The sequence below is a fragment of the Python bivittatus genome, unplaced genomic scaffold (assembly GCF_059951505.1).
Source record: "Python bivittatus isolate LINGU-HERP-01145 unplaced genomic scaffold, Pbiv_v1 ctg000120_np1212, whole genome shotgun sequence".
Taxonomy (NCBI): Eukaryota; Metazoa; Chordata; class Lepidosauria; order Squamata; family Pythonidae; genus Python; species Python bivittatus.
The window spans coordinates 4,288,473-4,314,488 of NW_028277037.1; the positions used below are offsets into that span (position 1 = coordinate 4,288,473).

At 44.1% G+C, this 26,016-nt stretch overlaps 1 protein-coding gene and 1 long non-coding RNA gene across 3 annotated transcripts; one reads left to right on the forward strand and one right to left on the reverse strand.

Moving 5' to 3' along the window:
- Positions 1-418: 418 nt before the first annotated feature.
- On the reverse strand, positions 419-7,487 carry BHLHE41 (basic helix-loop-helix family member e41). Of its 2 annotated transcripts, XR_015795105.1 has the most exons (6): positions 7,160-7,487; positions 6,741-6,804; positions 6,404-6,511; positions 5,360-5,471; positions 2,429-4,573; positions 419-2,288 (listed from the first exon to the last, which is right to left on the reverse strand). XR_015795105.1 is itself a non-coding variant. In XM_088134862.1 (5 exons), the coding sequence occupies exons 1-5, from the start codon at positions 7,222-7,224 to the stop codon at positions 3,471-3,473; spliced, it is 1,452 nt and encodes a 483-aa protein (XP_087990988.1). In that variant the 5' UTR covers positions 7,225-7,487; the 3' UTR covers positions 2,377-3,470. The 2 variants fall into 2 exon arrangements, 1 of the variants encoding a protein (XP_087990988.1); XM_088134862.1 differs by lacking the exon at positions 419-2,288 and having other exon boundaries at positions 2,377-4,573.
- A 57-nt stretch (positions 7,488-7,544) lies between these two features.
- Positions 7,545-25,784, forward strand: LOC112540093 (uncharacterized). The gene is made up of 4 exons (XR_003084162.2): positions 7,545-8,627; positions 10,615-10,687; positions 12,659-12,787; positions 24,936-25,784. It is a non-coding gene; the product is annotated as an uncharacterized LOC112540093 (long non-coding RNA).
- The last annotated feature ends 232 nt before the right edge of the window (positions 25,785-26,016 follow it).

Genomic DNA, 26,016 nt, shown 5'->3' on the forward strand with positions numbered 1-26,016 from the left:
CTAAGACTGGCTCACAGTGACAGATGTCACCATGGGGTGAGGCATAACCAACCCTATTTACAGAGGTGTCACTTGAAAGCACTATTTTTTGGGAAGCAGTGGCTAAGCAGCTGTGTAATTGCAGAATGATTTTCTCCTTCTCCAACAGAACTCCTGGGATACACGTCTTCATAATACACTCAATGTTTTTGACACGCAGCACTTCCACACTCCTAAAAGTTTCTCTAAGCACACAGTGAGATGCTTTGGAACCAGGTTGTATAAAAAACGTTAAAAGTGTACAAGGGCCTCAGTTTTATACCTTGCACTCCTTTGATGACCTCTCACAGCAAGTCAGTTATAACTGAAGGAGGGCTAATCCATGGTTTGTTAAAGAGTTTTAATAATTTGACAACCCATTTTGTATATTAAAGGGTCTTTTATTATTTTTAGTATGATCTCTCTTTAAATCACAAAATATTGTGGAAATATTTGGACAGTAGAATTCATGGATGGCTGGAAAATACCCAATATAAAGATTAATGTCCTACCCTCACATTCTGTTTTTTAGACAGCTGTTTTTTTCTTGCAGACAGTCTTTTTTAAAAATAATTTAAGACAGCATAAGCTTCTATCAAGCATAAGCATTGTAGCAAAAGTGCAACTTTTTTTTTCTTCTGCTATTCCTCTTCCAAAGAAATATTTTAACTCAAAATATCATTAACACGCATCTTCTACAAAAATAGCATGTTGGAGATCATTAATTGGATGTATTAACAACTATTTACACTAAGCCACGCAGTAGGCCGATAAGATTCTTCAAAGAAAGGAAGGAAAAGAGCCAACGTGGTTTAAGACAGTGTGTGAGGCGAACAACAGCAGCAGAGAAAACTCCAAAATGACTAATCCATCTAGGTTTATTCACTCATCCTCAAACTGTTGTGGCTCACCTCTTACGTAACATTCAAGTGAGATTTCTCTCAGTGCTACCTTGGCAACAAACTAAAAATATCTAGACAAGGTTCTTGGCTTTAGCCTTATTAAGAAAGCTTTAGTTGCGGGATGATCTGGTATCTGCCAACAGTCCCCAGCGAATGGAAAAAACAGGATGTTTGGAGACTGAAAGACCTCACCATGGAGCCTTATGCCGTCTTTCATACACTCCCATTTTTAATTATCGTTCCTCTTTGCACTTTCGGTTTTCTGCATAGACACAGCTTCTATGTCATTAACTGTGGCCTGATGCACAGATATTAAGCAAGTAAATGCTACCTCCACGCTGGGAAATGCTGCTTTTCCTTATGATCTAATCCAGCCGAGGAGAACCACCCTATAGAACTGTTGGAGACTTCCACCTCCTTTCTGCAATATGGAGGAATTCCAGCCTGCTGAATGGCTTGGCTGTATCCTCAACCCATCATTCTTGTGCAGAAGTACGCCCTAGTAGGTTCAGCTTGGCGTGTCCCTACCAGAGGAATGGAACCATTCTGCACTATTAGAAACAGTTCAGGCTCCTGTTTAGATTTCTGCTAAAAACAGGACAGTGGACAGTTGGCAACTCCTACCATTTGCAATGTTATGGAAAGTTAGATTCAGCTACAATCATCCGTATGTTTCCCTGGAGGTAAACTTCCCACTGAAGATGCTAGATTTATTTCTGAGCAAACATTCATACATAGGATTGCACTTTTAATGGGAGGCGCCTGTTTCCTAAAAAATTATAAACCTGTCTCATAAATCAAGGGAATTTGAACTCAACAATACTGCTCCATTCCCTAAGTGACAGAATGGGGACAAAAGCAACTGTTTAGCAAAAAAAAAAAAAAAATTATACTACAATTCTTGAATCTATAAGTTAATGACAAGGCAGGGATGTCTGGGTGGAAGGGGATGTGGTTTCCATGACACAGTCACAGGCACCATCTTGACTTTTTTTGACCCCACCCTGTGGACACCCATCCGTCAGGGGCAGCTCTAGGTCTGCCAAAAATAAAAACAAGTTTGAATAATGCATGGCCTATATCTCAATAAAGTGCTAGTGTACAAATTAACTTAAGGGTCTCTTACTGGTCCACTTACTGGTTCCTCCACTTCCTGTTCTCCACCAACCTGCAAATCTGCTTGTTTCCTGTCCTCAAAGTGCCTTATAGTCCAGTGCAAGAAATTATGCGGATGCTTCAAATCAACAATTATGGATCAGATCCACATCAGGACTGAATGTCAGTTTCCCTAATTTCAGTGCAGTTCAGATGCATTTAAGGTTTGATGGGCCTGCACTCAACAATCTCTGTATGGCAGGGTTTCTTAACCTTGTCAACTTTAAGATGTGTGGACTTCAACTCCCAGAATTCCCCAGCCAGCATGGCTGGCTGGGGAATTCTGGGAGTTGAAGTCCACACATCTTAAAGTTGACAAGGTTAAGAAACCCTGGTGTATAGAATTAATCCACCTTGTTCCAGGTCTGTCGTTCTTCAACCATGCACAACAAAACCCACCACTAAATCCAGAACAATGGAATGAGCCATGGCGAAGCTATTCCTAACAATGCATCACAGCCATACTGGGGAGTGAGATCAACTCCTTGGATCTCAACACAACTGACTCCCCCGGGAATCTTTCTTTGTCAGCATGTCCACTCTGAAGTCAGTTTCACTGAACGTAGTAAAGATGTCTCCTAAATAAAAGGTCTGTGGCAAAGCCATTCAGATCTCCTTCACTCAGAAGTTGAAACGACTTTAACAAAACTCACTCCCAGCACGGAGTCCCTGGTCCTATTGCCTTACACACTCTCCAGTGCCTTAGCTGTCCAGCAGCAAGCCTCATTCAGTTTGATGGGACTGATGCTCAAGCTACAAGATCCAGGGCTGCGCGTTTAATGAACAAAACCACAGACTGTGGGGTTTTAAGCTCAGCCTCCTCTGAATCCAGATGATTTGAAAAGTGTACACACAAACCACTTAATTAGGGAGAATAAGACAAGGGTTTTACGATCTTCTTGCTCTTGTTTCAGTGCCATTCCAGACTAACCTATAGACAGATCATTTTTCTGACTCTATTCACATCTAAAGTGCCTAAATTCACCTATTATGCCCCCCTTTGCTTTTCTCATTTCAGGATCCTAGAGCTCTCCCCTCTCCCCCCCCCCCAACTTTTCAATATATATTTCTTGAAGAGAAAAATCATCTTCATTGCTCTGGCAAAGTGTTTTCTCCTTTGCTTGTTTCAGGCCAAAGGAGGGCAAAGCCACCACGTTACAAAATTCATTTTCTTTTAAATATAGGGAAGGGGGTGGGAAATAGGAAAGGAGAAGATTCCCAAGGTTGCTTCCCAAACGAGGTTTGCAAAGCAGGAGAGAGACGGGCAGCCGTTCGTTTCCTTTCTTTTAAAGAGAGGCCATCAACGGTCGACCTAGAAACGTTTCCCTTGGCAGAGAAAGGCCCCGATGGAAGAAACTGCCGGGGGACCAAACGCCGGACCGAAGAGCATCGCCGTTACACAGGCTTCTCCCAGCCGGGCTGCAAAGGTGGCTTTGGAGAAAGGCGATCCGTGTCTGCGTTTTGCCCAGCTGCCTTGCAGGGGAAGAGGCGGGGAGGGCGCTGAGAAGGAGACGCCACCTCTGCAGGGAAGCGGGCGGCCGCCGAAGCCGAGCTGCGTTTCTCGGCCGGGGGGGCCAGCGTCGCTGCCGCCGCCGCCGCTGCCGCCGCCACGGAAAGAGAGGGAAAAGCGGCCGCCGCCGCCGCTGCCTGGACGGAAATCCCGGGGTAGATCAAGGGAATGGGGCCGCCAGCCACTCCGGCAGGGTAGAGCGGCGATTTCTCCAGGTTGATCTTCTCGAGGAACGGCTGCACGCAGGCAGCAGCTGCAGAAGGGGAAATGAAGTAGAAAGGCAAGCAGAAGGGAGCAGCGGCGGGCTGGCCGAAGAGAGGTGCCCCCAGCCCCCCGCCGGCCCCGACTCCCAACGCCATCAGGGAGTTCAGCAGGGCTGGGTCTGCTCTCCCCGGAGCTCCAGCTGCCTGCTCGGGGCTCAGCGCCGTGGAGGGGCTGCCGCTCCCGAGCCTCCGCCTTTTGGCCCCCGTGGGGGCCTCATCCCTGTCCCCAGAGGGCTCCTGCTTGACAATCGAGCCAGCCTGGCTCTTCTGGCCCTCCGGCTTCCCCTCGCATTCCCCGCCATAGCCGCTGTCCGTGTCGGTGTCGTTCTCCCCGGCCAGCTCCATGCCACTGGGGGGCAGGTGGGGGGCAGGGTGGCTGTTCCAGTTCCGCGTCCTCTGGATGACAGGCACACAGTTTGGCTGGATCTCCTGCTTCAGGCCCCCGCCGCCACCGGCGGGGTGCTGGTGCTGCCCCACAGGCGAAGCCGAGCGGGGAGGGCATGTTCCTTTGTTCCCGCAAAGGTTTGGGATCAAGAACGGAGAGCTGGGGAGGAATCGCGTGCAAACCGAGTGCAGGTGGCTGATGAGCTGGGCACACCGCTGCTCCCGCGCAGTCCAGCTCTCAAATCTGGAGAGGTAGTGCAAGACTTCTTTGGTGCAGGTTTGGAATCCCGAATGGAAAGCGTCCAGGTCTGACTGTGGAGGAGACCTCAGAGACCTTTCTCCTGCAAGAAGACCAAGCAGGAAAGATGAAAAATGCCATGAATAATCCCATAACCTAACTGGGTAATGAAATGTTTGCAAGAAAAGAACCAAGCTCAGAGAACCCCAAGGACTCCACAGTTCAACCCTGAGCTACACATATTTGCCTCTATTGGTAATCTTATAACACCATTCGGGTCCCTGCGTCTACTTCCACCAGACCAAGAACGACACAGAGTTTGGCAGCTGGGTTAATTAGATCTCTAGATTTTATACTGAAAAATAGGAAAAGGGCCAAGCTTCTGATTCAACATTCTCAGCAGCTAGTCTAGAACAGGTCCTTAGGGGGCAACAGGCATTCAAACAGGTAATTCAATAAAGCTCCAATCCTTAATTAATTTACTTGACAGCTAGTTTGGTATAGTGGTTAAGGCGTCAGGCTAGAAACTGGTAGGAGGCTGTGAGTTCTAGTCTTGCCTTGGGCACAAAGCCAGCTGGGTGACCTTGGGCCAGTCCTTCTCTCTCAGCCCTAGGAAGGACAATGGCAAACCATTTCTGAAAATGTTGCCAAGAAAACTGCAGGGACTCGTCCAGGCATTTGCCAGGAGTCAAGACTAACTTGAAGGCCAAAAAAAAAAAAAAAAAAAAAACCCTTAATGAAATGGGATTTACTTTCAAGTAAACCTAGACAGGAGCAACTGCAGAGCAACATTTCTATCATTTCCTTTCTTTTTTGCCTTGGGGCTCTGTTTCATTTGGAACTACCACCTCTCTTATGTTCTTTCTGGACTTTGCTTTTTTTTCCTTACCGTTCTGTAGAGCAATTATTTTCTGATGCTGCTGTTCTGTTAAGGCCGTTAAAGTTTTTAGGTGTTTCAGAGTTAATTCCAGAACTACAGCTTTCTCCAGATGCCCTAATGTCTGGAAAGGAAAAGAGAGATCTATGGGATTATTCACACTCGCATGTAATCTTCTACCCTGTTTCCCAAACTTCATTTTGAAAGGAATCCTCTTCCACTCTGGCATGCTTGTGAAATTGCACCCAATTTTAAACTTCATGAATATGCAATGATGTGGAGTAGAGAGGGCTTCTCTTGCATGACTACAAAAGTACTTCAGAATAAAAAGCATCCACTATATTATTGGGAAAGCTTAAGGCTTGGGGAAAATGGACCAAAATATAGGGTGCCTTAGACTCCTAGGACATGAGGCCCTCTAGAAATGTCCAAGCCAATACAATGTTAAAAGGCTCCATTTTGTGCACATTTACTCAGAAGTAAGCCGCATGGGAGCCAGTTTAGTATAGCGGTCAAGGCACCAGGCTAGAAACCAGGAGACCGTGAGTTCTAGTCCCACCTTAGGCATGAAGCCATCTGGGTGACCTTGGGCCAGTCACTTCTCTCAGCCCTAGGAAGAAGGCAACGGCAAACCACTTCTGAAAATCCTACCAAGAAAACTGCAGGGGCTTGTCCAGAGAGTTGCCAGGCATCAACACTGACTCGAGAGCACCAAAAAAAAAAAAAAAAAAAAAAGCCCCATGGGGCTCCAGGGAATTTGTTTCTCAACAATCAGAGATAGGCATGAAATGCCACTTCAATTAGAGACAGATATTTAAGCTTATTAAAAAGTCCCACAAGAGAGCGTACAGGACGGCTGTAGCAGCAGCCACGTCTGCTCCAAAGTAAGTTTCGTAATATTCAAAGAAACTTGCTCCCATGTAACTGTTTCAGGGTGCTTTGCTGGCTGTGAAAGATTCGCTAAGATCTGTCACCACCGGGTGGTGTTGCAAGTAACAAAACGCCAAGGCCAAGGTACCACTGGGATTTGGACACAGCTAGACGGGCAGAACTCACTGTCAATTTCAGGTGTTCCGGTAGTAAGTCCTTCAACTGGGCGATACACTCGTTAATCCGGTCTCGCCTCTTCTTCTCTATCAGTCGGTGGGGCAGTTTGTAGGTTTCCTAATTAGGAAAGCGTGGAAGGAAAAAGGAAAAAAATATAACTCTGACCACTCGGCTCTGTTACCAAATTTTGCACGTTCCAAAGCAGGGTTTTGCAAAGTTGTCAATTGGGGAAAATAATTAAAAACCCAGACCCAAACCGTTTTTATACCAGAAAGGAAGTCACTGGCGGGAAAGAGAAGGGCTGCTGTGCGCAGGTTGTGAAGCGCCTCAAAAACGTGGGTCTTACCTTGCTCTCGTCCCGCTTCATGCTTCTCCTGGACCTGCACATATGCAAGGAAGAATAATCCAGCCTGCAGAAGAAAGGAGAAAGCGAAGAGAGGGTTTCATCTCCAGCGAACGATACATCTCCCGTGTCTGCTTTGCATGAGCACAGCGTACAGGCGTTGTCAGGAGGAGCAGGGCACGTGCGCTTCCCGAGGACGCCCAGCCAAAGATGCGCAGATAAATCCCTCGCCGCGGAGCAGGCAAGCGCGTGCACACGCGCGCGCGCGCGCGCACAACACACACACCCAGAAACACTCACAGATCAGCTTTTTTTTCTTTTTTTAAAGCGGCCTGCCCTGGCTTTGCAAAGCCGGGGGTCACTCTAAAACATCATCATCATCATCACCGTTACCATCACCCTTGGCCAGCCAGTGGCCTTACCCTCTGATGCCCCGAAGCTGCTCCAAATACGGCCTTTCTTGCAGCTGCGGGATCTCTTCTCCCATGCTGGGCCAGAGCTGTCTTCTGTCCCTTGTCTGGCCGGCCGCGGGAGCTTGCGGGAGCCCTGGACGATGGCCGAGCGAGCCAGGGGCACAGGCAGCCAGGCGAGCGCGCAGGTCGCCTTTCTCTCCCCCGCCGCGGCTGCGACGCTCCCGGGCGCACGGAGAGACGCGCACGCCGGGCGGGTCGAGGGCCCTCGCTGCTCAGGCGCTCGGCCGCAGGGCACACGCGTCGCCAGCCAGCCCAGCACCCGGCTCACGTGCGGAACGTACCGTGCAAACTTGGGGCTGGGGAGGAGGGCAGGGCGCGGGACGGGAGGAGGAACGCCGGGAGGCGGGGACAGCTGGCCAAGGCGACCGGAACGGGCGGAGGGGACGGCGACAACTTTGCCAGGCGGCCACCCTCCTCCTCCCCCCGAGACCGGCGCAGGGGAAGGGAAGGGGTCCCGGGAGTCCGCGGAAACCACTGCCCCCTCCAAAACCGGCAGGGACTTCAAGGAAATCTAGGAGCCAGGAGGGCCCGTCGACCCAGCGGACTTTTCGGAACTCTGCCCGACTCCGTCGGGACTTCCGTCCATATATGGGGCTGCAGACCTCGGCAGCTACGCCCGGGGAAGCGCTCCGGCTGAACACGGGAGGAGCCCGGGCGGATGAGATCCCGCACGGGCGCGTTGTCTTGCTGGGGTCGGGGGAAAAGGGCGCTGGGTCCGGGTAAACCCCAAGAATGGGGAGCTTTACTCGGAAAGAAATCCCCTTGGAGTCCGTGGGAATCCCCCTGCAGTTAAGGCTGGAATGTAGGGCTCCCCCGTTCTGGAAGCCCCTGGACCAAGTGAGTCAATGCACCGGCTGCGTCGAGACGCGCTTATTGCAAAAGGGCTCCGCTTAAAGAAGCCAAGCCTTCGTCCCCCGCTCCCCCACCCATTCCAGGGAGTCAAGACCGCCCTCCCCGCCGGGCTGTCAAGACTGGGCTCTCCTGCGGGGAGACGCCGATCAACTGGTTTCCCCAGCGCGCTGCAGCCCAAGGCGACCCAACTGGCGGGCGCCTTGAAACGGAAGCCTGGAGCGGCCGCTTGAGCCCGGCGGCCGTGCCCACTCCAGGCTGACGAGCGGCTTCTCCTCCCTGCTCCCTTCGGAAGGAAAAGCGCCGCGATCCGGATTAACCGGGCTGCGGGGAGGTCCGCCGCGGCGCGGCGTGGTGTCTGGCGAGGGGACGTGACGGGCCTGCTTGTCCAGACGCCCCCTTCGGCCGCGGAAGGCAGGCTGGGGCGGGCGAAGCCCTCGTTTACTACAGCTGGCCCCTTAAAAAAAAGGCAGGCGGGCGGGCGGGCATGCCCCTCCTCCTTAATCCGTCTCAAGCTGGTACGAGCACAAGGCGAGCAACGTGAGGCACCCCGCGCCGCTGCCGGGAGGTTAGTCGCTGCCGGAGCGGGCGCGCGTGGAGCGCGATTGCAGCTCCAAGGACGCTCTGGTGGCAAACGTAGGAGCAGGGCAATACTGTACAGCGGAGCGCCCCCCCCCCCCGCCCCGCTTCAAGCAGGGATGAGCTAGAGAGGGGAGGAGGTTCGGCACGGGAGGATGGGCTAGGGAGAAGGCTACGTCGCAGCGCCTGGCAAGGACGGAGCCAGAACAGAGCGATCCTGGGGGCGGGAGAGGGAGGGTGCGCCTAAGGGTCTTCTCCCTTTCCCTTAGCAGCTTTTATCTCCAAGGGTTCTTTTGCATAGAATGGCAAGAGCTCTGCACATGCTCAGAGGCAACCGAGGTCTGTTATTTAATGGCTCTGGGCTTTTTCTGTGTACGGGGTTGGAGAACGGATGGCCTGAATCTACGGTGGTGCAGTGGGAAGGGATCCACTCGAATAATCCAGCTGCCCAACCGCTGCAGAGAACTAGCTTACTCACTGGACAGAGGTGACATCAGAGGAGTTTACTCTGCTGGAAATCTGCAATTAATAGCTGTGCATGCGTACATATGACCTACCACAACCGCGACACGTGCTGCTAACCACGCTGGTGTGAGAGAAGTTCAGGAACTGAGATGGTGGGATCGGAGCTCTCTTTGGAAAAAAGCAGGGACCCGTCTCAGGTGTCCACAGAGGGTGGTCATAAAAGTCAGGATGGCAGCTGTGACTGCACCACCATCGAAGCCTCGCTCTCTTCCATGTCCCTGCCCCCTCTGGTTGCTGTCAAGAAGGAAGGCCCAATGTGCCTTGCCCGCAATGTGGGCCTGTTTGGGCCAAGCAAGAGCACCTGAACCCAACTGCGCTGTGGAGGGCAACCGGCAGTGCTCGCTGGCGATGTCATTGTCCTTCCCACTCCAGGTTTCCAAAGGAATAAGGCTCCAGCCCGTGTGCCTCTTGCACTTGCTAGGACCTGTCCCCACATGCAGTTGATTGTCACTCCCTGCCAGTCCCAATCATCCCCATTCTATGGGCACTCAAGTTGACCTATGCATCGCTCAACTCATACTTCAACATTTTAGGTTGAGAGAGAACGATTCTCTAGTCATTCAGTCAACTCAGAGGTTCAGGAGGACTTGAATTTGAGCACCTGGCCCAGGGGGGTCTGCAAGGCGCAGTCAAAAAAGCCAAGATGGCAGCCAGGATGGTGCGAACGAATCTCCACCCATTGTTTCTCTTGACTTTTTTCACTCGTCCTGTGGATGCCCGTGTGTAGGGCTTTCTTGATAGCAATATGGAAGTGACTTCTATTCCATTCTTCTTCTTCCCCATCTAGCCAGCATCATTAATATTCATGGGAGGTCTCCCATCCAAGTATTAAACCAAACCTGATCTTGCATAGCTCCCAGACTGAAATTAGTTGTTAGATCAGCCCATGCTTTGTGCTTTTCCAGTCCTCTGCAGATTTTCCCATTTTCTGGACAAATCTAGAATTCATTCCCAAGATCAGTTGACGCTCTTATAATTCAATCCCAGTATTTAGCAACAATTCTGAAGATACCGCATGATGACACATCCTTATATAATGGCACTTACATTTATTAACAACCTTTTTAAGTAGCAAGTTAAGTAACCTTGTAAAACACTATGGTTCAGCTTTATTGATAAGGCCCATAGGAAGTATTCTAATCCTAGCAAAACATCAGGCACTGTTCTTTAATGTGCAATTTGATTATTAAGGAAAAAGCTTTCATAAACCGTGCTTTGATTAACATAAGCTAAATTTGTCACAAACAGCAATTTAATAGGGAGTACATTTCATCGGTGCATTTTTATTTAAATCAAAACCAAGTCATGTAATTTAGCCAATGAAGTTGAAATAATAGACACAATAAATAGATTAATATACGCTGGAGCCTATTAACATATTAATATAATGTATTAATCTGGTCCTCTGAACAATGTGGAGCTAGGTTACATGAATGTTATTATCCTCCTAGATATCATCCAGCTTCAGAGGTAGACCAGCCATCTGTCGAAGCTCCTAGTCTGCTGTTTGAGAGTGTCACAAAGGTGGGTCTTCTGGTGGCACCTTGTCCTATAAAATAATCTCCTCTCTGGGATTCACTTGCTCCAACCCTGAGATGTCTTTTCTTGTCTTTCCCAGCTATTAAATGCCTTTGTGTTGATTTTCACATTTAATGGTTGTTTCTGTCTTCTCATTACCATGGTTTTCATTCCGTTTTGTATGTTAAACTCCGTTGGGATTCTGGACAGCGAGAAGCCATATAGAAAGGTTTGAAAGATGCAGGGGAGGTCAAAAGCTACAAGATGGCAGGTGTGACATTGCAAATGGGGCAGGGCTTCAGTTGCAGGGTGGGGCTTTGGGGTCAACAGTGCATTTGCCATCTTGCAGATTTTGACTCACACCCCTGATGTGGACACCCCCGGAGAGTCCACAGGCAGCAGCCTAAAACGAAGTCAAAATGGTGGCTGTCACGTTGTAATTTAAGTCCTGTCCCTTTTTTACCTGGGATAGGTGGCTGTCTTTAGAAACAGGTGACTTAAGGGTCTTAAATGAGTAAATCCATGGGGCAGCAGTTAACCCCAAGCACCCCATTAGTCATCTCTAGAGCACCCCCAAAGTTCCCAGCTGGGTAGAGCCCCAATATTGAGCCCTTTTCTGTGGCTTTGCTGAGTTTTAAGGGAGAATAACTGTGTTATTCTTGATTTATGTGCCTGCCTTTACAGAAAAAAACAGAACACAAGGCTCCAATTTCTCTGGTGTATTTAAACATTTACCAGTAGCGAACATATTTAGAGAGCAAATGTTATGCTTGTTCCAAGGGAAATTGACAAAAGGTCAATATGAAGAGAGGTTTGTTGCCATCAAACTACAGAATAATTTTGCTTGCAAGCTCACCTCCCGATTTTATTTTTATATAAGGATTGCCATTATTATTTAGAACTGCGGAAAGCATTTTTCTTTCTTAGTTCTCTTTTTCGATCATGGTCTGACCAGTGCTTTAAGAAAAGAACAGCCCATCGCTTCTTATATCTGTAAAAGGGACAGCACAAAAGAGTGGTCAAATGCTCAATGTCCTGGCCTACAGATCATTCTGATGGCTCTTCAGCCATTGATTAAAACCCTTAACCAGACCAAGCAATTGCTCCCAGAGCAGAATATTATTGACAAAATGATCTCCTCTCATGAACTATATTCACTTTTTTTCCCAGTGAACAATAAAGATATAGATGAATGGATTCTGGAGGCGCAAATGTGCTTTTCATGCTTTTGATTTCCCGTTTACCCTATTTTCATTATTTTAATTCCAAGTGTAGAACGTACAGTATGTTTCTTATACATTCATCCTTCCTCTTTTTAGGGAAAAAAACCCTAAAAAATTCTAATTGCAAAACTGCCCTTGAGACACAGGATAAGATCCCTTTGCTGATCAGCCACAACTTTTGTCCAAATGTGCAAAACTGGGATTTGTGGTTTAATTGGTTACCAATTAAAATTGGCAGTTTAATCTTATGTAGGACAAAAAAAGGGGGGGGGGCTTTGGGGTGATTCCTGCTGGATTTGCAAACAGCTATACTATTTTGAAAATACTGCATCTGACACCACCCTCTTATTTCTGGTATAACTGTCATGAAAAGGGTGAATTGCAACCAACCCTACTTCATTGCTTTTGAGCAGGCTGCGGGGGCATCTGCAGGGAGGGCTCAGGATCTGCAAGATGGCAGGCATAACATTGTGATTGAAGTCCCTTTTGTATGACTGATGATTATATGCCAACAAGTCGGTGTCAACTCTTAGCAACCGCAATAGATTTCCTCCTGCTTGTATAAAAGGAATGGGGCTTTGATCACAGTACCACCTCTGCCGTCTTGTAGATTTTGACACCTCTGATCCTACCCAGGCATTAGTAATACAAGTAGTCTTTGCTTAATGACTGTCCTGTTTAGCGACCATTCGAAGTTACGATAGTGCTGAAAAACTAACTTTACGACTGGTCCTTGCTCTTATGACTGTTGCAGTGTCCTGCGATCATGCAATTGCCATTTGTGCACTTCACGACCGGCTTCCGACAAGGAGAGTCAATGGAGAAGCCAGCAGTAAAATCGCAAGCCGTGGTCATGTGATGTCTTGCTTAACGACCTCTCCAGGTGAGGACCGCCTGTATGTTTTCCTTCTGTTGTACATCACAGGTGGCCTCCATCTGCATATAGTCCTCACAGCTCCACAGCCAAGTAATTCTTGGGAGCACTCCAGGATCACATAGTAAAACTCAGCAGCAAATGTCCCATCTGAAGAGTAATTTTGCTATGTTTTAAAGGGGTGCTGTTAATAAAACAAGTAGGTCAAACCTTTCCTAATTGCAATACACCTATTTTGTCTTTTAAATGACCCAGACACTAGAAAACACAAAATGGCTCCAGTTATCACTGATTTGTTGCCATGTCCTCTCCAGCTTTGGGGTCCTGAAAACCTATATTAAAAATTATAGCCCCCCAGTTATAAAAAGATTGCCTGTCTCTTGTTTTACTAGGTAGGTTATTTTGCTATGTATCTCTCTTATATTTAGTATCCTGCTTTGTCTGTAAGGCACTGAAAACTTAAAAATGAGATTGTCGTTTGCAAAGTATGCAGTATGGGAAATAATCACTTTTTATTTGAATACAAGTCACTGAAATGGAACTGCTTGACATGATCTTTGGGTCATGTATGGGTCCTAACAATGAGAATAAATGCCAGGTGATTATGGTGGAATCCAAAGGAGAAGGTTGATTCATCAGTTGGCACCCGTGAATATGGCATTGCTGCATAGAGAATACTTCTTGGAAACTAGGGATGAGAGAACCAGATTTCAAGCCAGCTGATCAAGATCCACTTGGAGCAAACTGTTTCTCAAATATGCTGTCAATTAGCGGTGCCTCAAGAACATGGCTGGTGGACCTCAAAATGAATTAACTCTAATAAGCTAAAGATTTCAATCCTAAAGAATCAATTTTGAATTTTATTTAGAGCTTAGATCAGCTGTGCCCAAGTGGGATGGAGTGAGTCATGTAGATCTCCAACTAGAAGTTGGGGAGAAGAGCAAAAAGTATGGAAAAATTGGAAAACCGTGAATAACCCATATTAGTAGCTTTGGAGATGTGTGGAAGACATCCCCAACTTTTGTAAGTTACATGATGCTGATCAGGGATATACTGTACTAATCTCCATAACGGGTAATGGGACACCCTATTTTCTTCCTGGAATGCACCAATCTGACCACAATGGTTCCAAAACAGGAAGTGCATTCATCAGAGGACAACAGGGTCAGTTCCTTGGCAGTAATAATGCTCCGTTGATGGAAAGGAATTCAGTAGAGAAGGTAACTGTTTTAAATTGTGTGTAAATGTACATGTATCAGAATCGTTTGTGAGAACTAAGAATGGGTATGAAAGAGGGGAAAACTGTAGCCAGAGAAGTATTAGATACAGAAAAAAAGAATTTGAGAATGTATCATAGAGAATCATAGAGTCCAAATGTCTGCTCAGTGCAGGATCCAGTAGAGCAGGGTTCCTCAACCTGGCTGGCTGGAGAATTCTGGGAGTTGAAGTCCACATATCTTCAAGTCGCCAAGGTTGAGGAACCCTGCACTAGAACATATCTGTTTGAAGACTTCAGAGAAGAAGAACTCCTCTTTTCATGTGGCAGCTTGTTCCATTGGCTGGTAGCTTGTACAGCTAGGCAGTTCCTTCTGACATCTAGCCTGAACCTCCTTCCTTTACTTTTAACCCATTGGCTCTGGTCCTGCCCTCAAGGACAATAGAAAGTAGGTCCATTCTTTCTTCTGTGTGATAGCCCTTCAGATAGGTGAAGACTGCTATCATGTTTACTCTGGCTGCCTTTTCTGTAGACTAAACACAGCACTATCCATCTCTTTTAACCATTCTTCATAAATCTTGGCTTCCAGACCCCTCACCAATTTTGGTAGCCATCTTCTGAACTTGCTTCAATTTGTCTGTGATGTTCTGAATTGGACAGTATTTTGAATGGATATAGCCACAACAGAGTACAGAGGAACAGTCACTTCCCCTGACCTTGACTCCATGTTTCTAAAAATGCACCCCAAGATAGCATTTGTTTTTTAGCAGCTGTATCACCTCAATGGCTCATGTTTGACAAAGGCACCCAAATCACTTTCCCATGTACTACTGTCAAGCTTGATCTCCCCATACTTGTTCTTTACATTTTTTTTTCTACCTACAGTATGCAGAGATTTACATTTCTCCCTGTTGTATTCCATTGTATTCATTTCAGTCTTATTTTATAATAAACTCCAAGTCTACTACTTTGGGTTTACTATACAAAACATGTCAGTGTACAGCATAATATATGAACAAGTCCATGGTGATTGTATGAATTTCCAGGCTGGGAAATTCAACGTCATTAGCAGTGATTACTGGGAATATATTGCCTTGTGGTGACAGTTTCCTTGTATTCCCACACTGAGCATCCCATACAGACAAAAAGCAAATGACTTGGCCCTCTTTTTTGAATATGCCCTACTCATTATGGGAGCCCAGTCTCTTATGCCAATTGCAGGAACATTCTATTAAAGATTCTAGATAACTTTGTAGTGAAAGGATGTTTAGTTGAGAATGATGGTCCGCATCCCTCAGGAAATAACTAAAGGTCATCTCAACCTGAACTCTGGTCCTTGGACATCACTGACAATGGCTCAAGACTTTTCCCCTCTTTGCTGGACACTCTTGAGAATGTTTTAACAGGTTGATTGCCAACCCTATTACTTTGGAAATATAAAATGATGAAGCGGTTCTTACTCATAAAATATTAGGTTGTCTCACTATTGTCCTGTTTTGGTTTAATATTGATGGGTTTGTTAATATGGTGATACAAAGATCAATACAGTTGAAAGATTTACAGTTTAAGTTTAAAGATTTGAACGTACTTTCAATGAGTATGCACAGGTGTCTGCAAGCAGTGGGCTAAGGAAGGGCAAATGACAAAAAGCGTTGTGCTGATGCAAGGCAAATTCCATCCCTTTTGTATGTGAGATGTGATGTGGGGCAGAGCTTTTGGTACAACGGTGTGATGCTGCTTTCATTTCAGTGAAAGTGTTGGACCTCTAAAGTGCTTCTGCTTAGATACCAAAGCCTTGAAACTGATCACTATATGAAGATTTATGGGATTTTTGAGCATGGAGTAAAGAGGAGAAGAAAAATAACTCTTCAATGTTGGAAAGACAGTGGATCCCCAAATGTACAATCTTGGATTGTTAATGTATCTTTACTTTCTGCGCAAATGGCTCTCTGTTGATGCACTGGAGAAACTGATCAATATTATTCCATGTGGTCAGGTTTTCACGATGTGTTTAAAAACTAAGGTGAAGATGTTATGTAATATAAATGTCCACAATTAACTTGAAAGCTGCAGTAAGAATCGATGACTGCTTAGTAAAAATAATGTGGTTTATCCTGAAGTCAAAAGAACATCTCCAAGGAGGAACCATTCCATAGCCAGAATGCCATCACAGTGTCATTTATCTTTTTTGCATGATGAAGGTTCAAGGTTCAATTCCTCATGGTGGAGCTGTGGAAAATTTTATTCTAAATCACATGATCATAGAGGTCTGCCAATAGGTGTCTGATGATGCCAACATGATGAAACCATGGATGTCTATGCACATAACATACTCATTGTTAACAGTACTGAACTATCTGATCAATGGTCTGATCTGAAATCAAACAACCTGGTCTATCTATGTCCAAAAGTGAGAAGATCCAAAGAAGGTGACTTCATAATCCAAGCAGGTTCATTGGAAACTAAAAGTTTCTTCAGCTCTCCAGTTTTCAGGGGGAAAGATCAAGCCAAGCTGAATACCCATGGATTTCATATGCATAGCCATGCGTTTTTCTCAGCAACAGTATGAAAGCGATGGTCACTTGTCCAAATGCTAATCAAGCCCAACCCTGCTAAGTTCTCATGCTCAAAGGTAGCCAGCTGTTGCTACCTGTGAGTTTCAGTATTCCACTCCAGCACTTCTAATCATGCTCTGAAATACCTGACAATCTTTTCATGCTCCTGGGAAATGATCCATGTGGCTAATTCCAATTAATTATCTAGATACCATATTGATATAACTCTTCATGGGCAGTCCTTTTTACTGTGCATTGCGGGATGCTAATTTGTATGTCACCACAGCATGAATATTCCCAACTGAATGACAGTTGCTTTGGTGGAGAAAGCTAATGAAAGCCACTTCATTCCACAGATACTTACTGAACATTGTCCATCTAATCTGGTCCATCTAATCCAGCAGCCTGTTCTCACAGTAGCCAACCATTGTGAGTACCTCAGTGGTAAGGGCTGGGTGGAAGAACATCTCCAAACTGCAAATTTCTTTCTTTGGAGAGAGTGTAATCCCATCAAAAATAGGAAAATGTTCACCTCCTTGGTCAGATCATTCAGAATTTCCAGTCAATATATTCTCTAGATGCAATGGGGAAATACCTGTCTTATAACTTGTAGCAAGCATAGAGTTGGGCATGCTAACTAGGAAAAATGGGAATGTTAATGAATCACATCTGGGCAGCATCAGACTAGGGAAGACCATTCCAAATAATTTCTATTACCAGTATGGGGCAGGTGGAAGTGGATTTCTGTTCAATATTTTGGAATAGAGCAAGAATAGAGCAAGAATCTTCTAAAGCCAGACTTCCAGATAAAAATGGAGCTGCCACAAAATATGGTGCCTTTAATTCCCATTGTTCCCAGAAAGATTTCATGATCAACAAAGCAAAGATATTGAAGAGAACTGAGACAATGAGCAAGGTTGCACTTCCTCCTATCTTCCAGGCAAACAGAATCATGGCCATTTCCATTTCCAGCTATGAATAGAAGCTTGATTGGAATGGATCTGGTTTGAATAATCAGTGTTATCTGTGATTCTCGGGGCTAAGTTCTCACCACCCACTTATGCAACTTATGCCAGAAAAGAAAGCTGATGACTATTCTGTAATTAACATAGGTCTCCAGCCAAGATGGATTTCTTAAGTTGGAGTTGCCTAACTCTTCCTTAAAGGTAACTGGGATTGCATCTTCTCTCCAGAAGACATAGCCCCCACCAACCATACACTACAAGCCATGTGGACAATAGTGAGGTTAGACGTTAGACTTCTCTAAGTACCTCTTTCATATGAATTAAAGGGCAGCCTGTAAGCTGCAGAGTGCATTTACTGGAGTTATTCAATGTCATTTTGTTTCCTAGATTTATACCTTTCCTCTAGGAGCTCAAAGTGGTATGCCTAACATTCTTTTCTCTGATTTTACTCACAACAGCAACACTCTGTAAGTTGGACTGAGTCACAATGCCTGGGCAAAACTTACCCATTGATCTTTTGGGTCCTAGTTCTGCTTTATTTATTCGTGACCTCTACCAACTGGATCCCTGCTATCCACTGAAGTTCTTTGGTGCCCTGAAAGGTATTTTTGAAAGCGGGGCCATGACAGAAATGACTCAACTGAAAATCATGTAGAATTTGAGCTCTGAACCCCTCTGATGTGGGGAGGTATATGTAATTGCGACTAAGCTGAAATAGATAACAGGGTTTTCCCTGCCTTTCTCGAGCTGAATAATAAGTCATGATTTGCTGTAGAATTTCCTAAAATCAGAATCCTGTAATTATAATATTACAAAATTAGAGTGGAAGATCCAAATTAAATCATCCCTGGTAGATAGCTGTTCAACCTTTGGTTGAACACATCTCATGGTAGAGCCCACCATCTAGCTAATTCTTTCTGCTCTTATCATTAAAATGTTCTTTCTGACATTCAGTTAAGAACCTGCCCTCCCATAACTGAAATCCATTCCATGTCCTGCTGCAAACTGGACCCAATGTAAGGGAAAGTTGCTGCCTATGCAGGCATGTTGGGCTCCAGGAAAGAGGGGATCCCCTAAGCCAAGTTGAAGATGACTATGGGGGAGTGAAGGAACAAAAGGAAAGAGGCTACAGAGGTCCATCACTCCATTCCCAAAAAAGGTGTCACTGGTTGACAGGGTTTCCCAACAGATTGTCTACCTGTTAGCAATTGCAACAGGTAGGTTGGACCAAGGTCATTCTCCTAAGCAGGAATTTAGTGGGTGCTGACTTTTGTAGCTAGTATCTTTCTTCAGATACATCTTTACAGCAGGATCCACGGGGGCAACAGCGGACAGCAGGGTTAGATAGATGTATGCAGCATCTTGACATTGTAACCCAAACACCACCCCTTTTGTACTAGTGGTACATGGCCTGCCTATCAAAAAGGAGTGGAGCTTGGGGTGTTATGTTGCAACGCTGTCTAACCCCTCTGAAGAAAGTAGGCAGGGCCTGTGGACATTCCTCTTTGAATCCATCGTTTTAACAGCTCATCCTGTAGGAATCCATCTGTAGTGTTAATCTAGGGCAGTGTGTAATGGGGGGCATACTTCATGTTGCACTGGGATCCCAAATCTCCTAAACTATCACTGCTGCATGCTGAAATGATAGAGAACAGCTCTTGATCTTCTCTTGTATGACAATCTTTAACAGGCTTAGTTCCTTCGGTTTCCTTCCAGAAGATTTTCTAGTCCCCACCAAACCTGTTTTAGCTTCTCTGGATCCTTCTTAAAGTGTAGCACCCATGACTAGATGCAATTTTCAAGCTCAGATCTGATAATGCAAAACAAAGTAGAACAATAACTTATCATGATTTGGAAGCTACAATTCTGTTGATGCAGCTTAAAACTGCTCTTGCCTTATTTACAGCAACATCATCCTGCTGATTCATATTTGGTTTCTAATCTTCTACCACCACAAAAACCTTTTCACAAACATTATTGCCAAAGAAAGTATTTTCCATTCTACACCTGTAGATTTCTTTTCTATTTTTAAAGTAAAAGGCTTTGTACTTCTCTCTGCTAAATTTATACTGTTATTTCCAACTCATTTGTCTAAGATAGCCTTTTCCAACTTTTTTTACCCTAGAGGAACCCTTGAAATAATTTTCAGGACTGAGGGGACCCCTGCATTAAAATGGGAAAAAATACAAAAACTTCACAATACAGTTCACTTCTAACCTGCACAACCCATGTTTTACAAAGCAGGGTAAAAATTCTCTCTGCTACAAGTGCTAACATTGCACAATGGGTGAAGTTAAAAAAACAACCAATTTTTTTCAATCATGATCTTTGCAGAACCCCTAGGAAACCCAGTTGAGAAAGGCTGGTTAAAACAGTTTAATTTTTATTTGTGTCTTCTATGGCTAGGGGTTTCAGACTTTTTCAGCCCATGGAAACTGTTAAACAAAATATCCTAGAATTGCTCAAGAGACAAAGCTTTAATGACAGAAAATTGGCTGCATTCAAGATAATTTATGGAACCCCATCACATTCTTAGGGAACCCTGGGGCTCCATGGAATAATTGGGAAAATGCTGCTCTAAGGTATTAGAATTTTGTATTAACTGCAGATCTAATTATGCATTCCTTCCACCTCTTCATCCAAATCATTAATAACAATGCTGAAGAGTACAGGACACCCCTCTTGATATCTCAGTTCAGTTTGATAAGGAACCATTGATGAGTTCTATTTAAGTCCAACGGAAAGCCAGCTTTGCATCCACTTAATTACTATACCATCCAGGCCACCCTTAACTAGCTTGTTAATCAGAGTATCATAGCATACTTTGTCAAACTCTTTACTGAAATCAAGATCCTTTTCATGTAGGCATTCCAGTAATCAACTAAGCAAGTTACTGGATTAAAAAAAGAAAAGGAAAAGTTTTGCTAAGACTTGCTCTTGACAAACCCATGCGGATATTTTGTGAGCACCACATTGTTTTCAAGATGCTTACAGAACATTGTTTCTATGATCTCCAGAATCTTCCCAGGTTTCAATGTCTGGCTGACTGGTCTGTATTCTTTAGATTTCTTTTTGTTCTTTTTGGAAAGCAATATTTGTCCATTCCCGCCCCATCCCCTCACCCCCCATCATCAGCTGTACTCTAGGGCAGTGTTTCTCAACCTTGGCAACTTTAAGATGTGTGGATTTCAATTCCCAGAATTCCCCAGCCAGGCTGGCTGGGGAATTCTGGGGGTTGAAGTCCACACATCTTAAAGTTGCCAAGGTTGAGAAGCACTGCTCTAGGGTTTCTCAGAGATAATGGAGAGAGGTTAATGAAGTAATCGAAGACTTGCTGAAGTAGGTGTAGGAATCTCACACTAAATCTGAAGGTGTAATATATTCCAGTATGTTGCCTGAACCAGTAACCTGAATTTGCTCCTGAACCTGGAGGTAGACCATAAGCCTTATGATTAAAATGTCTACTAAATAACATTTGTGAAGACGCAATGCTGGAAAAGAAAATTACCTTGACGAACATCCTGAGTGAGCTGAGTGAGCTGTGTGAGCTGTGGTCAAACTCTTGAGTGTGAACATTTTCTTCCAATTCACTTGTAGATATCATTCTATTGACTTCATTGCTGCAAATCTTAGAGAATCTGGCATTTAACCTTACCTAGAGCAACTGAAAGCAAAATACATCGAAGTTTCAGATCTAACTACTGAGGACAAAATCTGTAGAACTGCAAGGGAAATAAAAAGAATTTCAAAAAGGCAAAATTCTGATTTGTGCATGTGCATGCTTGCCCAAAAGGGTTAGGTTCTCACTAAATATTTGTGAACCCAACTAGGCTTCCAAGATTCATTCAACAAAGTAGGATGTTAAAAAAACTGATTTGGCATTACATGAGGCCAATATCTTTATATTCCTGATAAAAGTCCTCTAGGGTACTGCACTTCTCAAATATTAAGCAGTTCACTGAAATTAGCAAATATGACACATCCTCTACCACAGTGGGCCTCTTTATTAGAATATTTCTGTTTCCTGCTTTGTCTCATTTTTTAATTTGTTCAACTTTCGAGGGCTCAGAGCAAAACAATACTGTAGCATCTGATGTAGGTGAAAAAAGGACATTTAGCTTTCTCCCAAACTGAGTTTGAGTTTCCTCGGCAGTAGAATCTTATTCTTTAGAAATAAAGGTTTTTCCCCATTTGAACCTAACTAGGAAACAAACACAACCTGGAAACTTCTTTTTTATCTACATATCCCTAGTGTAGTGTTTCTCAACCTCAACAACTTTAAGAGTGTGGACTTCAATCCCAAAAATTCCCCAGCCAACATGGCTGGGGAATTCTGGGAGCTGAAGTGCACAGATCTTGAAGTTGCCAAGGTTGAGGAACACTGCTCTAGGTCATCACCTCATTCAGACCATGAGTGAGACAGCTATAAGGCATCTTTGCTTCTTCTAACATTAAAGTAGTATTTCCCTTTTAAACCAACAGCAGCCAGTGGCAGACTGAAGGTGTGTAAAATTGGTTTCACTTTGCCATTATTACATCACAATCATATCAAATCAAATCTTTATTGCAGTCATAGACCAGCATAAGGAGGGTGAGGTACAGTCAATTAAAAGCACAAATTGGGCGGAGATGGGCGGAGATAAATCAAATAAATCAAATCAAATAAAAAAAGGATACATTGGATTTTATAAAAAAAAGTTTTGAAAAGCTAAAAGATATAAAACCAAAAGTAAAGACTGAATGGGGCAATATTTGCATTAATGGTTTAGCAGAATTGCACAATAGCTCTAGACTGCAGAGCTGGCTGTACTTTCAGTGCTTCACTTCAGTGGCCATTGGCAACTTCCTGCAGGCCACAAACAGTGAAACAGTGAAATGACAGGACCCACACCTATGTATATCCAATACCCTCTAGAACAGAGCATGGAGGAATCTGGTGGTCAGCATTTCTTGCCAATATAAAAAAAAAATTAAAGGCATGAAGAAAAAGACAAAATAAACATGCTGGTTGTGACTCATTCTCTTTTAGACTCACATCTATTTTTTCTCCCAAACATTCTTCAACCGAGGGTCTGGAAAAATGGGGCACAGGTGGAGGGTCACAGGGAGAACCCTGAGGAGGAGAGATGGAAGACTTTTGCCACTCCGTGACTGGCAGATGTTTTCCCCATCAGTTGGTGATATATGGCAGAGGAAGGACAGCAAAGTACTCAACCAGGGATGTTCGCAAGTATCGTTAAAAAAAGAAAAGAAAAATCAAGATGCATATAAAAATGGGTGGAGCTTTGTTGGCACCATCATGGGCACCATCTTGATTTTTTAACCACTTTCTGAGACATCCTGCAGGAGATACACCTATCTACTTCTGTCATACTGTATAAGTCATTGGATGCCAGAGTCTAACTAAATATCTGGGTGGGGTGGGGTGGGGGGAACGTAGATTACAGATTGAATGCTTAGCGAAGGAACATGTCCTTCAGACTCATAAGTCTGCCATTCGATGCTATGTAGACTTCAATGAAAATAATTAATTCTTTGCTCTCTGTTTAAGCTGTTATCCAATAGTCCTTTCCTGCCTTTTTTCCCCTAAAGGAAGTTTGCTTTGCTTTGCTTTGTTTAGATCTGTCACTCCCAGGTTTATAAAGAAATTCAGTTTGTGTGCTCAGATCGCTGAAGACACGGAGTGTAGAGAAGCTAATCTGTTATTCACAGGGAAGGGAGTGTAAAGATTAGAGGAAGAAAGGAAGTATTGATTACTTGTCCTGACTTTCCAAATATATACATTATGTTACATTAGAACAGTGTTTCTCAGCCTTGGCAGCTTTAAGATGTATGGACTTGTGCTGGCTGGGGAATTCTGGGAGTTGAAGTCCATAGATCTTAAAGTTGTTGAGGTTGAGAAACACTACCCCAGGGACATGTAGATAAAAAAAAAGTGTCCAGGGTGTGTTTGTTCCCTAGTTAGGTTCATTCTTTCTAAAGAATAAGATTCTACTGCCAAAGGAACTGTCTGGGGAAATCTGGGAGTTGAAATCCACACATCTTGAAGTTGCCAAGATGGACAAACATTGCATTAGAACATGTACGTATTTGGAAAATATGCTTAGGGATGGCGGTGTAAAGTACTGCATGGCTACAATGGTTAATTTTAAGGAGGAAAAAGGATTTTGCATGGGATGAGTACATGGAAATATTCCCACTGAGTATATATTGGTTTTCTGGCCTTTCACTGCAAGGACGTAGGAGCCCAACCCACCTCACAAGGTGGTTGTTGTGGAGAAAATAGGCAGGAGTATTAGATACGTTCGCTGACTTGAGTTGAGTTGAGAAAGGTGGGATAAAACTCAATAACAACAACCATTAGTAATGTAGACCATGTCTATAAATGGCATCTTGCTGTAAACCCATTTCCTTAATCCTGGTTTACTAAGCTGTAACTGGCTGGGATGTGCAACACACTCCATTATAAACCATGAGTTATACAGCATAGCAGCTTGGTTCACACAACAAGGTAAACCAAAAGCAAGCAACACATTCTTTGTTTTAATTGCTCTTTCACCAAGATATTCCAGGAACAAGGTTTCCAGGGGCATTTCAATTGACTCAAATCATCCAATGAGCTTAAAATTTAAACCTAGATCTGTCTTTTTTTTTTTTTTTTGGTGGAGTGGCTGACTTCAAGTCAATGTTGATGCCTGGTGATGTCTGCACTAGTCCCTGCAGGTTTCTTGGCAAGGTTTTCGGAAATGGCCTGCCATTGCCTCCTTCCTGGGGCTGAGAGAGAGTGACTGGCCCAAAGTGACCCAGCTGGCTTTGTGCCAAAGGCGGAACTAAAACTCATGGTCTCCTGGTTTCTAGCCTGGTGCCTTAACCTCTACACCAAACTGGCTTTTTAGATCTCTGGTTTCTCTGAAATCAGAATTGTTTCTGTTAGGTCTTATGGACGTTGAATTAGAAAGAAATATGGGAAATTAATACTATGTATAGTAACTGCAGTAAGATTACTGTATGCACAAAGATGGAAGAATAATGAAATACCCACAGCAGATGACTGTCTTACAAAATTGACAGAACTGGCAGAAATGGCAACACTGACCATTTTGGTCAGGAAAAAACCGACAAAGATGTTTTTGAAAGACCAGAAACCTTATACGGTCTTTTTGTTGAAAAAAGGAAAGGCTGGATTGATGATTTATGGATTTGGGGATTAACAAGGATTATAAAGGAAGAAGGAGGGAATTTTAAAGAGGGAAGGAGAAAAAGAGGGGAAAGATTGAGATGATAACTCCTTGATGGAAAAAAGGGTGGAAGTCATAATTATTTTTTTTCTTTGATTTTTTCATATTTTTATTGTACTTAAAAATTCTAATCATAGTAAAAAAAAAATTCTCTCCTCTCTGTTTATCCTGATTTGTCTGCAGCCTTTGAGGGCTCTGAATTCCTAGCTTGATTACTCTTCTTCCTGCAACATATCTGCACGGCCTGCCATTCTTCAGGGCCTCCATGTTGACAGAAACCATGATAGCGAGGATGAAACTGATATCTTGGATGAAGTAAAACATTCAGGTATGGGCTATTCAAACATACACTGGACCACGTGTGGACTTTCTGCTTCCGTCTGGATCGGTTCCTTTTTTCAGAACGGAGCTAGGCAAATACCGTTCTTTACGCACGCAAGACACGGTTTCAGCATTCCTAAGCGTTTATTTTGAACGCAAACCCATTTATTGCGTTTTCCATTTCTCTTGGTGCCATGAAATCAAAGCAGAACGGTTAGGCGTGACGGAGAGGGAGAAATTGACATTGTACATCTCACTGCTCATCAGCTTGCCCACGTTCTACTGCAAGTGACGGTCCAACATCTCTTCTGTTCGAGAAAACTGTTTCACCAAATACATTAAAGGTTTGTTGGTTTATTATTAAGAAAAAAACACATAGAGGTGCTTTAACAAAAAAGGGAAAGAAATACAACAAAGAAAAAAAAGCATGTTAATATGTCATTATATACTTGCAAATATTATATAAGTACATATATATTTCTAATACATTCATATGGCTATGTGTGTGTTTTTTTTAACCTACTGTATTTTATATAAACCAAATACATTAAAGTTAAGAGAGAAAGCAACACACAGATGTCCTGGAAAAATTTCTAAGCCACAAGGGCAACAAGGAAGAACTGTTTATGAAATACTGCTAACAACGGATGAACGGATCATTTTCTCATATCTCCTTTTCCCGTTATTTCTTATTTATTTTTTTAAAATCTTCTTTTGCATCTTTCAAAATATACAAGCCTCTGTTTTCAGATATCCAGGGAAAGTAGATGACGTTATGCTATTGCTGGCTTTCTTGTGTCCATGTGAGATAGAGAATACTGTGTGAGCCATAAAACAAATTGATGCCGTAATTCATTATTGCTGAAGACGGGCATCATTGTCGTTCAATGCCACAAAGGCCTGGAAATAAGAGTTTCTCAGAAAGGAAAGGCTTCCATGTTAC

Coding starts and splice junctions, on each gene's coding strand:
- BHLHE41 (XM_088134862.1), bottom strand. CDS start 7,224: ATGGGAGAAGAGATCCCGCAGCTGCAAGAAAGGCCGTATTTGGAGCAG. Junction 6,512..6,740: donor TGAAGCGGGACGAGAGCAAG/GTAAGACCCACG, acceptor TTTCCTAATTAG/GAAACCTACAAACTGCCCCA. Junction 5,472..6,403: donor CGGAACACCTGAAATTGACA/GTGAGTTCTGCC, acceptor TTTCCTTTCCAG/ACATTAGGGCATCTGGAGAA.